Here is a 12,917-nt window from a genome sequence, read left to right as displayed (position 1 = left end):
ATAGGAGTGCCTGGGTGGTCACTCTGTTAAGCAACTATCTTCAGCTCAGGATCCTGGGATCAAGCCCCATGTGGCTCCCTGTTCAGTGGAGAGTCTGCTTCTCCCTTTCCCTCTGCTCCTTCTCCCTACCCATTCTCTCTCCCTCTCAAATAAGTGAATAAAATCTTTATATATATAAAACACCTGGCTAAATAGCTTCTCAACATGATGCAGAAAGTGCTCCCAGCCTCACCACAAGCAGTAGGTGAGATCTTGGCCAATCACTGAGGAAATAATATATGACTTCCAAGGATCTGGCCATGCATTTCCACAGGTGCTACATGCTCATATCCTTTTAATTCAACTATTCTCCTATTACACAAATCCCTGCTCATGGTGGCACTGAGGTTAACATGTTCTTACAATAACATGACTCCCACTAAAGGTTCTTACTGTATCCTTTCATGTTCACAGAGACCCTAAAAGGCACTTGACAATGCCCTAATCACCAAAATGACATCCATTGGAGCCTCAAAAGCTGTTCATGGCTAAGGGGAGGTGCCAGAGGGCTCTATAGTACCTTCATTAACCTCAGATATGCAGACCTCATTGCAGTGGATCTGAGCCACAGGGGCAAGATAGGGCAAGGTCTCCAGAGGCTGCTGTGCTATGAGGCCACAGCTGTGTGGAGCTAGGGAAGGGAGCACAGTCCCAGAAAACCTGTACAGAAGGGCACTGAGTAATCCTGCCCCACCAATCAGGCCCCTGTATGAATCGTACTCCACCATGTGAACTAACAACTGTGCCATGTCCTTTCTTAAACGTAGTCCCACTAGCACATCTGTCTGTCTACATCTGTGTCTATCTAGAATTAGATATAAGTATAGATATGGGTATAATTATGGATATAGGGAGAGACAGAGACAGATACTTATAGGTATGCACATGGATAGAGATAGAGACAGAGTTAGAGATAGATGATACAGGTATAGTTATAGAGACAGAGAGACAGATGTGTGTATAGGTATAGATTTTTCTCTCTGGATTTCTCTGGTCATGCAGTTAGAGATGCTGCCATGAAAACCACAAGCATATTCTTCCAGTTTACACTGGCTCTGGCTGCAGCCCCCAGCCCCCTGCTCACAGATCATGTGGGCCATCTCCTGAACATTTGTCCTCCTTCCTCACCTACTGCCTAAGCTTGTGGCTCAACTGGCCGTAAGCCAATTCATCTTCCTCTTCCCACCTCCAAGGAAGGCCAATTTGCCAGATGAGTCTGTGATGGTGAATTAGGAAGAAAAGGGCATGGCATCTCACCTCTTGTGAGGGGAAACACTACATAACTTCTGTGCAGCCATGTTAATCATAGAAAATGGGTATTTTCATGGGCAGTTCCAGAATTAGAAACGGAGGGAGCAGGCAAGTCAAAGAACATTCTAGCATCATTTGCCTGGGATAAGTGGGAATGATCCAAAGTTTGTGCTTATCTGTTATTCTGGGTGCTTGTCAAATTTTCTCCTTTTGGCTACAGGAAGCTATCACAGTAAGAACTCTTACATATTATAAGCTCCTTGCTTGTCCCTTCCACCTCTCCTCAATCCTTATCCACCAGGTACACGGAGAGGTACACAATCTCTTCCCTAACTCATAGCTAGCACTACACGGTCTAGCAAAGCAGGCAGTGTCTGCATAAGCCTGGGGTCCAGAAAAGTGTCATAGCTACACCATTCTTTCCTAACCCTAACCATCTCGGAGATTGGGAAGACAGGCCCAAAGAACACATTACCCACCAGGACCTCATATCCAAATTTCCTTTAAAAAGGGACAAAATGTTCTTACCATAATAAGAAAGTGGATACTCACCCTCTCCCTGCCCCCCCAGGAAAGAAGCTACCTGGATTCAAAAGTTCACAAAGATACAAATATCTCCAAGCAGATCTGGAGCAGAGTTCTCTCGGCTAGGAGTGGCTAGGAGAAGGGCACTATGTGTCCTCAGCTACACTAAGAAAGTCTGTGAAGGCAGGAAAATTAGCAATAGGACCCAAAAGTCAGAGTCCACCAGAAGGAGAACCATATGACAGAACACACACATACACTTCATCTCTGTCCCAAACACTTCTCCATCTCACACAGCATGCCTCACCTGAGTCAGCCTCCACAATCTCATCCACACAATGGGAACCACAAGACTTGCCTTTTAGGATCAAGAAGATCTTCAAGAGCCTGAGGCACCCAGCCAACTTTCTCTGCAGCCAAATTAACCATAGGAAGGGCCATCCAATCTCAAAGGGCTAGAAAAATTTTGACTTTTCAATTTCTGGACAAAGTAAGCCTACCATGTCAGGGAAATGATTTTCCCATCAACTATTAGAAATAACTTATGCCTTACATACAACTATAGGAATAAAAAGAGAAATTACTTTCAGTCTTAACTTTGTGTGAAACAAGAGGTAAATCAGAAACCCTTAAGAGAAGAAACCACAATACCTTTTTTTGTAGTTCCTGGATATTGGTCTCCCAATTTTTATCTTCCTGTGAGATTTGTCTAAAGGAGAAAAAGGCAGACTCATTATTTTCATAGTGATATAGGGCAGCAACCAGCAGCACATTTAGCATGGACCTCTAGCCCGGATACCACCCACTAAGTCACACCTGAAGTAGTCACAGAATGGTGCACACCTAGTCACGGAAGGTGACCAGTGGAGCTGGGTTTATGGATTGGGAAAGATACTCCATCTATATTTCCAAAGAAAAGTAACACAGGAAATGAATGGAATGTTAATGAGGTATGTGAAGGCATATGTATGTGTGAGTGTGAGTTCAGAGAACATCAGAAGAACACTGACCAAAATGTGAACAAGGGGAATAATGATACGCTACTTTTGTATATCTCTTCTTACTTTCTACTTTTCTACACTTTTTTTTTCAAAATGAGGTCATGCTATATTTACAACTAAACAAATGGAAAAAAAATAGTAAAAGAAATACCACTTGCTTTGGTGGTGATTTTTATCAATTAGAATAGTGGAGAATTTAATTTTAATGAGCACTAGCATGTCATAAGTATGAAAGGAGGCTGATCACGCAGCCAGAACATACCCTAAAAGAAATCACAGCAGACCCAGGTGAATCCTGAGGACAATTTTTTAAAAGAATATGTAAAAACAAGACCTGCAGGGCCATCACTTGCCTTAGATCATCTTCATTCTACTCAGCTCTTCAGTGGCTGTGTGGCTTCGCAAAGCCACTACCATCTTCAGGCCCTAGTTTTCTATCTGTGAACAACACAGGATGAGCTGATAGAAACTGGTGAACCTCGGAGCCCATGTTTCCTCACATTTGTAACCCTGAGATACACCTCACAGCAGACAAAGGATGTTGAAGCTTGAAAGTCAATGGGTCAATCGCTCAATACATTTAGAGCAATTTACTCCTGCATCTTTAATTTATAAAGTTTCTCCTTTTAAGAAAAAAAACTGAATGGAAAGTCATCAGAGAGGAAGAAAAACCATGAGAGACTCTTAACTACAGGAAACAAACTGAGAGTTGCTGGAGGGGAGGTGTGTGAGGGGACGGGGTTACTGGGTGACAGGCATTAAGGAGGGCCTGCGATGTGATGAGCACTGGGTGTTATATGCAACTGATGAATTACTGAACACTACATCAGAAACTAAGTATGTACTATATGTTGGCTAATTGAATTGAAAATCAATCAATCAATCTCTGCTGTTGCTGAAGTTGGTCCCTGGCCTGCAAGTCAGGGTCCTCCTGGAGCCTCAGGACCTTTTTACCCAGTGCCACCTGGTGGAGATGGGTCCTGGGCTGGAATGGAGCTGAGACATTGCTTTGCCCTGGCTGCCTCTCTGGAGAGAGTGAGTCACCACGGGCTCACCTGTGGCCCTTTCCCCCCACAAACAGAACAGGCTATGAGACAGCCATACTGGATGATTCTCAAGAGTTGGCACTGGCACCACACCCAGCTCCTGTCCTCAGCCTGGGAACACAGGGCTGGTTCCAGCAAAGTGCAACATGCAAGATCATTTACACTACATTCACAAGGATTCAAACTTCCCTTGCCTTGACAGATTTCTCATCTCTGCCCAGTTCCCAGCTCTGTAGCAGTAATGCTTCAATGTTCCAAGAGGTGGACATGCTCCTGCTTTCCCCATCAGTACTCCCAAAGTGAAGACAGGTTGGAAGTCAGCATTTCATCAGAGTTGGAAGGAAAAACTCACCACTCCATTACCTTTTACATCTCAGCTTTGATTGAAAGCAAATGACAGGAAATGAATTGAGAAGGACTTAATTATTTTTTGAAGTCCCTGAAAATCAATTACTAGGAGAGTAATTTGTTAGATTCATTTGTTATGCTGTTTTTTATTTTTATTATGCAACAAATGTTATGTGTGGAAGTGCAACAGGCAGGGGTTCAGTGTGGATTCAATCCCTGGTGTCACTTTTTCCTTGCTGTGTAATCCTGGACAAGTTGGTCAAATTCTCTGAGCCTCAGTTTTCTCATCCTGAAACTATCCCAGAAATTCTAGTAAGGGTTAGATAAAATAATGTACCACAAGAGACTTACACAGTGTATACTGCCCAAAACGTACCCACTGGCATAAAGGTAGAGTTACAGTTTTAGAGAACGTGTCAAGAGTAGTCCTAGCAGGGCCCTGGCTTGGTACCTGTGGAAGGTGTGCAGCCTTCGGGCCAGCAGGTGCTCCAGTGCCTGCACCTTCCCCAGGAGCAGGCCCCGAACCGCTGTCTCCTCTCTGCTGGCTGGGCTGATGCGCTGTGCAGTCAGGCGCCAGACATGGATCTCGTGCTTCAGTTCTGTAGGAAAGGAAAGATGAGGCTTGAGTCTCCCACAGCCTCAGGACACCAGCAGGCATTCCACCCTCCTCACCATCTTCCAAGACCAGGAAAAACATACCTGATGATGCACAGATAACCAAGGGCCAAATCAAAGCAATAGCTTCTTAGCATTCATGTTATTGTAATGGAACCAGGAGACAAAGCCCACATTAAAAAATTACCATGGATGCAAAGTAATGTGATTTGGGTAAAAGATAAATTCTTGAATATACATATCAATGCTAGCCCCTAAGAACCTTTTCCCCTCCCAGGAAATTACTTCTTGCAGCCAGAAGTTTGGGTCTCTCCGTTAAAATCCAGGCATTGCCTAATCATTGAAACAGATCTAGTGAACATTGGAAATACAAGTGTAATTCTCAGCAGGAGGGCATGTAGCTAAAGCAGGAGGTAGGGAATGACTTCCTTCTGACTAGGCCTCCAAACTGAGCTTGTTGTCCATGAAAGAACACAGCGGAGAGACATAGACAACTTTATGAAATGCTCAAGTTAATATAATGAGGCAATTTCACCCACAAATTAATTCAGGCCCCATCTTCTGGTATAGAAGAGTAGAGATAAGGGAACTGTCAATCTATTGACTCCTAAAGTATCAAAATATTTCATGAAAATTTGCATTTAACCTCTATTTTACAGTTAAAGATGCTACATAAATTTATCAAAATATCCACCAAAAGAATACAAGGAAGCATGGTATTTTTATGAATCACCTCTTATGTGCAAAGTACTATACCACATATTACAAGAGTTCAAGATGAAATTAAAAGACAGATCCCTTTCTCAAGCAGAAGCACTTGACAATGAGCTCAGAGAAGAGGTGTATGGCAGAGTGATTATCCAAATCCTGTGAAGTAGCACGTACTTGTGGGTTTAATGACTAGGAAAATACCATCTTTTATGCCCCTTCTATTCAGTAAACAAGTGTTGACCACCTACTATATGACAGACCTGTTACAAATGCTGAGAAAACAAGTATGAGCTAGGCAGAAACACAGACTGCAAATAAAGTGTGTCAAGACTCACAAAAGAGAATCAACAGAGGATAGGGGCACTAAAACCATTTCAGTTAACACATGATTTTCTCTAAAGCCTCAGCCTTACAAAGATGAAAACCTTTTAGTACTAAGATATGGATTGTGCTTTCATTCAGTACATATTGTTACTTTGCAGCATAAGAAACTCAAAAGTTTCTTTAGAGAAACAAAGTTATAATTTATTTTAGGAGAGCCTCATACCTCATTAAACAACATATGAGGTTATGATAACATTAAAAAGAGGAGCAGGAGGAGGAGGAGAAAACCGAAAAAATTAAGCTCCTGAAACAATGAGCCAAAAACACCACGCAGGGACAAGAATAGGGAGATGAGACTATGCTGTCTCAGTGGATGTCCACATAGTGCCAGTGTTTCATCCAATGCTCTGAACCACATTACACAGAAGATATCATTCAAAGCCCATCCATTAGAAAGCAAGAAAGCAAGACAGCAAGAAAGCAAGGAAGGAAGGAAGGAAGGAAGGAAGGAAGGAAGGAAGGAAGGAAGGAAGGAAGGAAGGAAGGAAGGAAGGCTATCCATAAAGTACAGAGACTTTCCAGCCAGTCTTTCAAGGCATGCTGGTGATAGACACTTCTCCAAGTGGCTGATCAACTTAAAGAGCTAAACAAGAGCATGGCTAGTTTCTGGGGCTAATCCATGGGGTGCAGGCTGGGAGTCCTCTCCCTATCTGTGTGTGGAGAAGCAGAGCCTGGGAGCCACTGCTGCTTCTGTGAAAGTGCTCTGTCAGGTCCCCAGGCTCCTTTCTGCAGGTGTCCTCTCCTGAGACGACTTCAGCCCCCTCATACACACCCAGAGCCTAGCTGCCTTCTAACCCATCAAATCAAACAGGTGGCGCTATTCTCCTCAGCAAACCCCATGCATTAATGTTCAGGTACTGTACTTTTGTTCTGATTTTTTTTTGTTCTCCTAATTTTGAATGAAAGACATTATCAACTAGCAGGGAATTTAGTTGAGAGAGAGATTTTGCCCAATGAAAAGAAGCTCATTGCCTGCACCCAGAACTCAGTTTACCCAAGTGTATTTGCTCCTCAGTTCCCAGGCTTCCTCCACACTTCTACCATTTCCCTACCCTGTGATCTCTGCTAAGCTCTAAGACCATGGTTTCAGTGGGCTACTTGATATTGTTCTCTGCTGCTTGTGCTGCCAAGGTTCAAAGATAAACATTCTATCTTCTCCCTACAAAACTCTCTCCCCTCACTTTCTTCATTTTTATATGACATCATTAATCTTCCAGGTACATGAGCCTGAAATGTCATTTTGGTCTTATCAGTGCCACTCTCCACTATTTTTGGGTGAACATTACTGGGCATGTATAGGTGTCAGATAACATGCTAGATGCTAAAGGAGAAAAATTTATAAGTTACAAGATGAGTCTCTAACAAGATAGAAAGAAATATAAGCTCTATCATAAGTAAACATGAGCCAGGGCAATACTGGTCACAAATGGAGTTTGGGATAAACTGGTATGGTTCTTATAGGATCCACCTGTTCCTACCCCAGGTCACCAGCTTATCTAGGCCTCATATTCTCACACTTGGTGATTCTGATTGTTCCTCAGTAACCTCTGACTGGAGTCACTTCCTACCAATCTACCCATGGTTAGTCATAAATAGATAGTTATATAAATAGATATAAAGAGAAATCTATCTATGTTCCTACTTACCTATCTTCTAGGAAGATAAATCTATCTAGACTGATACATCTAGAAAGATGGATAAATGTGGGCAGACAGATAGATAGGTTCCTTCTTTCAAATATCCATTGATTCCCCATGGCTTACAGAATAAAGCCAAAGATCTTTAGGGAAGATCAAGATCCTCAAAAGGTAAGCACTACTGTGAACTCTGATCTTGCTGTATAAGCTCTTACCTTTGCCATACTGGCCTCTGACCAGGAGACATCATTAGATGTCTCATCTCCACCTCTCTGATTACCTCTAGCCCCTATCTTCCTGAGCTTCTCAATGAAGCTCCTATAGCATTACTTGAGGTATTGTATACCTGGAAAAAAAAAAAAAAAAAACAGGCGAAGACATTACCATGTGGGATACATTCTCTCTCCCAGGAGGTGGTGGCTGCCAGAAAGCCTAGAGGAGGGTCATCCAGCTCCAAGTGATGAATCTGAGGGGAAGATGCCCAGGCTAGGAGTTGAGGAATGGAATTCTACTATTACAAGATTCTGTTTGTGTTAAGCAGTATAATATCAATTGAAGTTAGTGGTATAACTATCACTAAACTCACAAAACACAACTATAGCCAAAATGTAACAGAAAAAAGAAGAGGTAAATGAAATATATTTGAAATAATTAATTCAAAAGAAGGCATAAAATTAGGGAAAAGGGGATAAAGAAAAGAAGGCACAAATAGAAAACATGATGATACACTTAAATTTAATCATATCATGAATCATGTTAAATATAAATAATCTAAACATACCAATTAGGGGACAGAGATTGTCAGATTGGATAAAAAATCAGACTCAACTGCTAGCTACTTGCAAGAAATGCACTTTACATATAAAGACACAGTGAAAGGATGGAAAAGATATGCTACACTACCACTAGTGAAGAGAAAGCTGGAATTGCTACATTAACAAAATTGATTTCAGAGCAAGAATGATTATGGATAAGGAAGGTTATTTTATAATGACAGAAGTGTTAATTCTTCAAGAGGAAATAACAACCCTAAATGTTTATGTACCCTAATAACAGAACTTTGAAATATATAAAGCAAAAATCACATATCTGCAAAGAGAAATAGACAAATCCACAATCATAATTAGAGATTTCTATTTCCATCTCTTGATAATTGATAGAACAAATGGATAGAAAATCAAATACAGAAGACCTGTTGGTTGCATTATCAGCCAACTTGACCTAACTGACCGTACTGACAAAACCCCACCAAAACAGCATAATACATATTCTGTTCTGTTGCACATGGAATGTTTATAGGGCTAAACATTTGATTCTAGCCATAAAACAATCTTAAGAATTTTAAAAGGATTCGAGTTTTACCACATATAGTCTCTGATATAGGTAACTGCAAAATACCTAAATATTTCCTAAATAAGCACATCTAAAATATCTAAGGATCAAAGAAATCAAAGGGGAAATCAGAAAGTAATTAGAACTGAATGGAAATTAAATAAAACATATGAAAACTGGTGGCAGGTCACTGAAATAGTACTTAGAAGGAAATTTAGAGCACTGAACACCTGTGTTAGAAAAGGAAGTATATATAAAATAATCTCAACCTCTACTTTAAGAAACTAGCAAAAGAAAAATAAATCAGCCCAAAGTAAGCAGAAGTAAATAAATATCAGAGTAGAAATCATTAAAAGAGAAAAAAAATGTAGAGAAAATCTTTATAATCAGAAGCTGTTTCCTTAATATCAACAAAATTAATCAACTCTAACTAGACCAATCAGAAAAAAAACAAAGACACAAGTTACCAATATCAGAAATGAGAGATTACATGATCAAAAATATCCATTAAAAGGATAATGAAAGAATATTATGAACAACTTTAGAATAATTCTTTCAACAACTGAGATACAATAGATAAACTCCAGGGATCCCTGGGTGGCTGAGCGGTTTAGCGCCTGCCTAGGATCGGCCTAGGGCATGATCCTGGAGTCCCTGGATCAAGTCCCACATCGGGCTCCTGCATGGAGCCTGGCTTCTCCCTCTGCCGGTGTCTCTGCCTCTCTCACTCTCTCTGTGTGTGTGTGTGTCTCATGAATAAATAAATAAAATATTTTTAAAAAACACAATAGATAAACTCCTTAAAAGATATAAATTACCAGTAGTCACTTAAGAAGAAATAGGATAATCGTAATAGCTAGCCCTAAGTCTATGAAGGATTTTGAGTTTGTAGTTAAACCTTTCCCCCACACACCCCACACACATACATCCAGGTCTGTAAATGTCCTAACATTTAAGGGGATAGTAATAGCAATTCTATACCATCTCTTCCAAAAATCTGAAGAGGAGGGTGTGATTCTGTACTCATTCTGTGAGAACAGCAAAAAAGACATTACAAGAAAGTAAACTCTACACCAGTATCCCTAATGTACCCAGACACAAAAATTCTATACAAAATATAAACAAGAAGCAACTTAAGCTGATATCTGGTGAACAGGAGGACAGACTGGTGGTTATTTGTGCTTTTTGCCAAATAAGTCATGTTCTTTTCCCTTTTTTTTTTTTTTTTGAAAGATTTTATTTATTTATTCATGACAGAGAGAGGGAGAGAGAGAGAGAGGCAGAGACACAGGCAGAGGGAGAAACAGGCTCCATGCAGGAAGCCTGATGCAGGACTCAATCCTGGGTCTCCAGGATCACACCCTGGACTGAAGGTGGCGCTAAACCACTGAGCCACCCAGGCTACTCAGTCATGTTCTTTTCCATTCTGGGCCCTTCCTAGGTTGATTCATCCTGGCCCCGTGACCAGTGGGGCCTAGTGACAATCAAGATGACAAGCTATGAACAGAGGCATCCCGTATTGGTCAAGAATGGAGCGGAACAAGTGGTTCTCTCTACTTTGATGATCAACAGCTCAGGGCTCTGAGAACCAATGACAAGCAGGGTACTCCCAATGCACAGGGGCAATGAAGCCAAAGAGAGGAAAAGAACAGCGCTTTGCAATTCACTGAGATTTCAGGGTTACTTTTTTTTTACTGCAGCATAACCAAACCTGTTCTGACAAATGCTCTAGATGCCACTACAGACTCACTGAACCCAAATCTCTAGGATAGGGCCTGGGAATCTGCAGTTATAATAAGCATGCTAAAATTGGAGAGCCCTATGACCCACAGTGGCCCAGAGCAATTGCCCTGACTGCACAGCTCTGTGCTGATTTACAGCTTGTCATGGCATTGCCATAGGGTTTCAGCATCATCCAAATCCCAACCATTTCTTCCCACTTCCCTCAAATGTTTCTCAACTCCTTACTCAGGAAGAGTGGAGAAGTTGATTATACAGATTTGTTTCATATACTTCTAAATCTGTGTATCCTAAATTCATGTCAAGATAGCATTCTCCAGAAGAGCTTATTAACAGCACAGAATTCCTGGGGGTGGGCCTGGTAATGTAAACATATAACAATTGTTCTCACGTCATTCTGATCATCAGGGAAGTTGGGGGAAAAGCTAGCATAACAGGACAAGATAACTTTCTAACTCTCCACTGAGATACAGCTACACCTGCACAATCAAATTGTTATTGACTGATTATCCATTGTGATCACAGTTTCCTTAGCTCTCCACTGGTGTGACCCTTTCCATCAGAAAACTAAACCTAAATATTAAGTTATCCGATTTTACATATAGTAGTTGATGGCAAAACATTCTGAATATCTCTAAATGGGTTTTATGGATTGTATTATGTACCCCCCCCCCAAATTCATGTGTTGAAGTCCTAATCCCCAAGACCTATGAATGTGATTTTATTCAAAAATAGGGTTGTTGCAGGTGTTATTAGTTAAGGTGAAATCATTAAAGTGGCCACAAATCCAAGATGTACTAGTGTCCATATAAATGGGGGAAATGTGAACACAAACACACACAGGGAGAATGTCACATAAACATGAATATGGCCATCTAAAAGCAATGAGATAGGCCTGGAAGAGATTCTTCCACTTGGTTGGTTGGTTGAGCCAATCAACCTTGCACGCACTTTGATTTTGGACTTCCAGCCTACAAGACTGTGAAGAAATAAGCCACCTCTTCTGGCCTATGAAGTACTCTTAGCATCTGTAGAAATAATCCATCTGTTGTTTAAGCCGATCAGTCTGTGGTACTTTGTTACAGCAGTCCTAGAAAACTAATACATTGGTCAATGGCAAAAATGGATCAAGGCATCTCACCGCCAGAAATATCTTTAAAAAAAAAAAAAGTCAATTTTGACTAAATTCTTCTTCAAATTAGGGAAGCAATGAGATTATATATAGTTTCCTCCATTATAAAGCTGTAAGAGAACAGCAGGATCTGGGACTCTTTTTTTCTCAAGAAAGGCACATCCTGCTCTATAGACCATGAGAGATATGGAATTATCAATGCCATCAGGAAAATACAGTCTTTCTCCAAAATAAGTAAACTATGCTACATCAGCAGGAAGCTATTTCAACCTTGCAGCCAAAGGAACTTTTCTATTTGGCCCCCAAAATCTGTATGTGCACCTGCTCTTCCCTCCTGTACCCTATGCTGGGTTTACCCCCCAAAATCAGGTCCATGGGTGGGGACCATGCCAATCCAACTGCCCCATGAACAGCTGAAGCACAGGGAGTGTGCCCACTTGTCCTGCACTTACATCCCCTTCACTTGGGACTAGGCTGAGTGGGCACTCAGAAACTCCTTATTGCTTGATCATGTTTAAAGTACCATTTCTAGGAACACCTGGGTGGCTCAGCAGTTGAGTGCCTTGCCTTTGGCCAGGGGCGTGATCCTGGAGTCTCAAGATTGAGTCCCACATCAGGCTCCCTACATGGGGCCTGCTTCTCTGTGTGTGTGTGTGTGTCTCTGCCTCTCTCTCTTTCTCTATGTCTCTCATGAATAAATGAAATCTTAAAAAAATAAAAATATTTAAAGTACCATTTCTATATTCACAAGGATGCTCCAATACTTTGTGCATGTGGTTAATAAGTATTGCCTAACATAGAAATTTCTGCTTATCATTCCATTTCTCTGGGAGAGGTGGGCGACTAAATTTTACTAAGAACAAGCTTGGTTTATATAGATGACTCTTGAGAGGGTATATAAGACAATGTTTTCCAAACTAGAACAAAAATAGTCAAACTCTGAATACAAAAGTCATGCATGAAAGAAAGGCAGATCTGCTTTGTACAGTCACCATCTGATGAACAGGAGGACTGATAAGAATACATTTAGATCCTCAGCTTTTCATACAGAAATAGTACTTTTTTTATCTTACTAAAGATCAAGAAAACTTGAAGTCCTATACAGTACAAGGATAGAGGAATAACAGGATGAGAGAGGTAAATATACAATCTATGA

The 12,917-nt window shown here is 41.0% G+C and overlaps 1 protein-coding gene across 1 annotated transcript in view; it reads right to left on the bottom strand.

Moving 5' to 3' along the window:
• The window catches only part of OCA2 (OCA2 melanosomal transmembrane protein), a 452,602-nt gene that overhangs the window by 283,168 nt on the left and 156,517 nt on the right, over positions 1–12,917 (bottom strand). The window contains exons 16-17 of the mRNA XM_025437625.3: positions 4,662–4,809; positions 2,467–2,524 (exon numbers count right to left, since the gene is read on the bottom strand). Coding sequence (XP_025293410.1) covers positions 2,467–2,524; positions 4,662–4,809 — 206 coding nt within the window. The remainder of the gene's footprint in view (positions 1–2,466; positions 2,525–4,661; positions 4,810–12,917) is intronic.

Source organism: Canis lupus, chromosome 3 (genome assembly GCF_003254725.2).
Source record: "Canis lupus dingo isolate Sandy chromosome 3, ASM325472v2, whole genome shotgun sequence".
NCBI lineage: Eukaryota > Metazoa > Chordata > Mammalia > Carnivora > Canidae > Canis > Canis lupus.
Note: the sequence above shows the minus strand (reverse complement) of the source record. Positions and strands in the feature narration are given on the sequence as shown.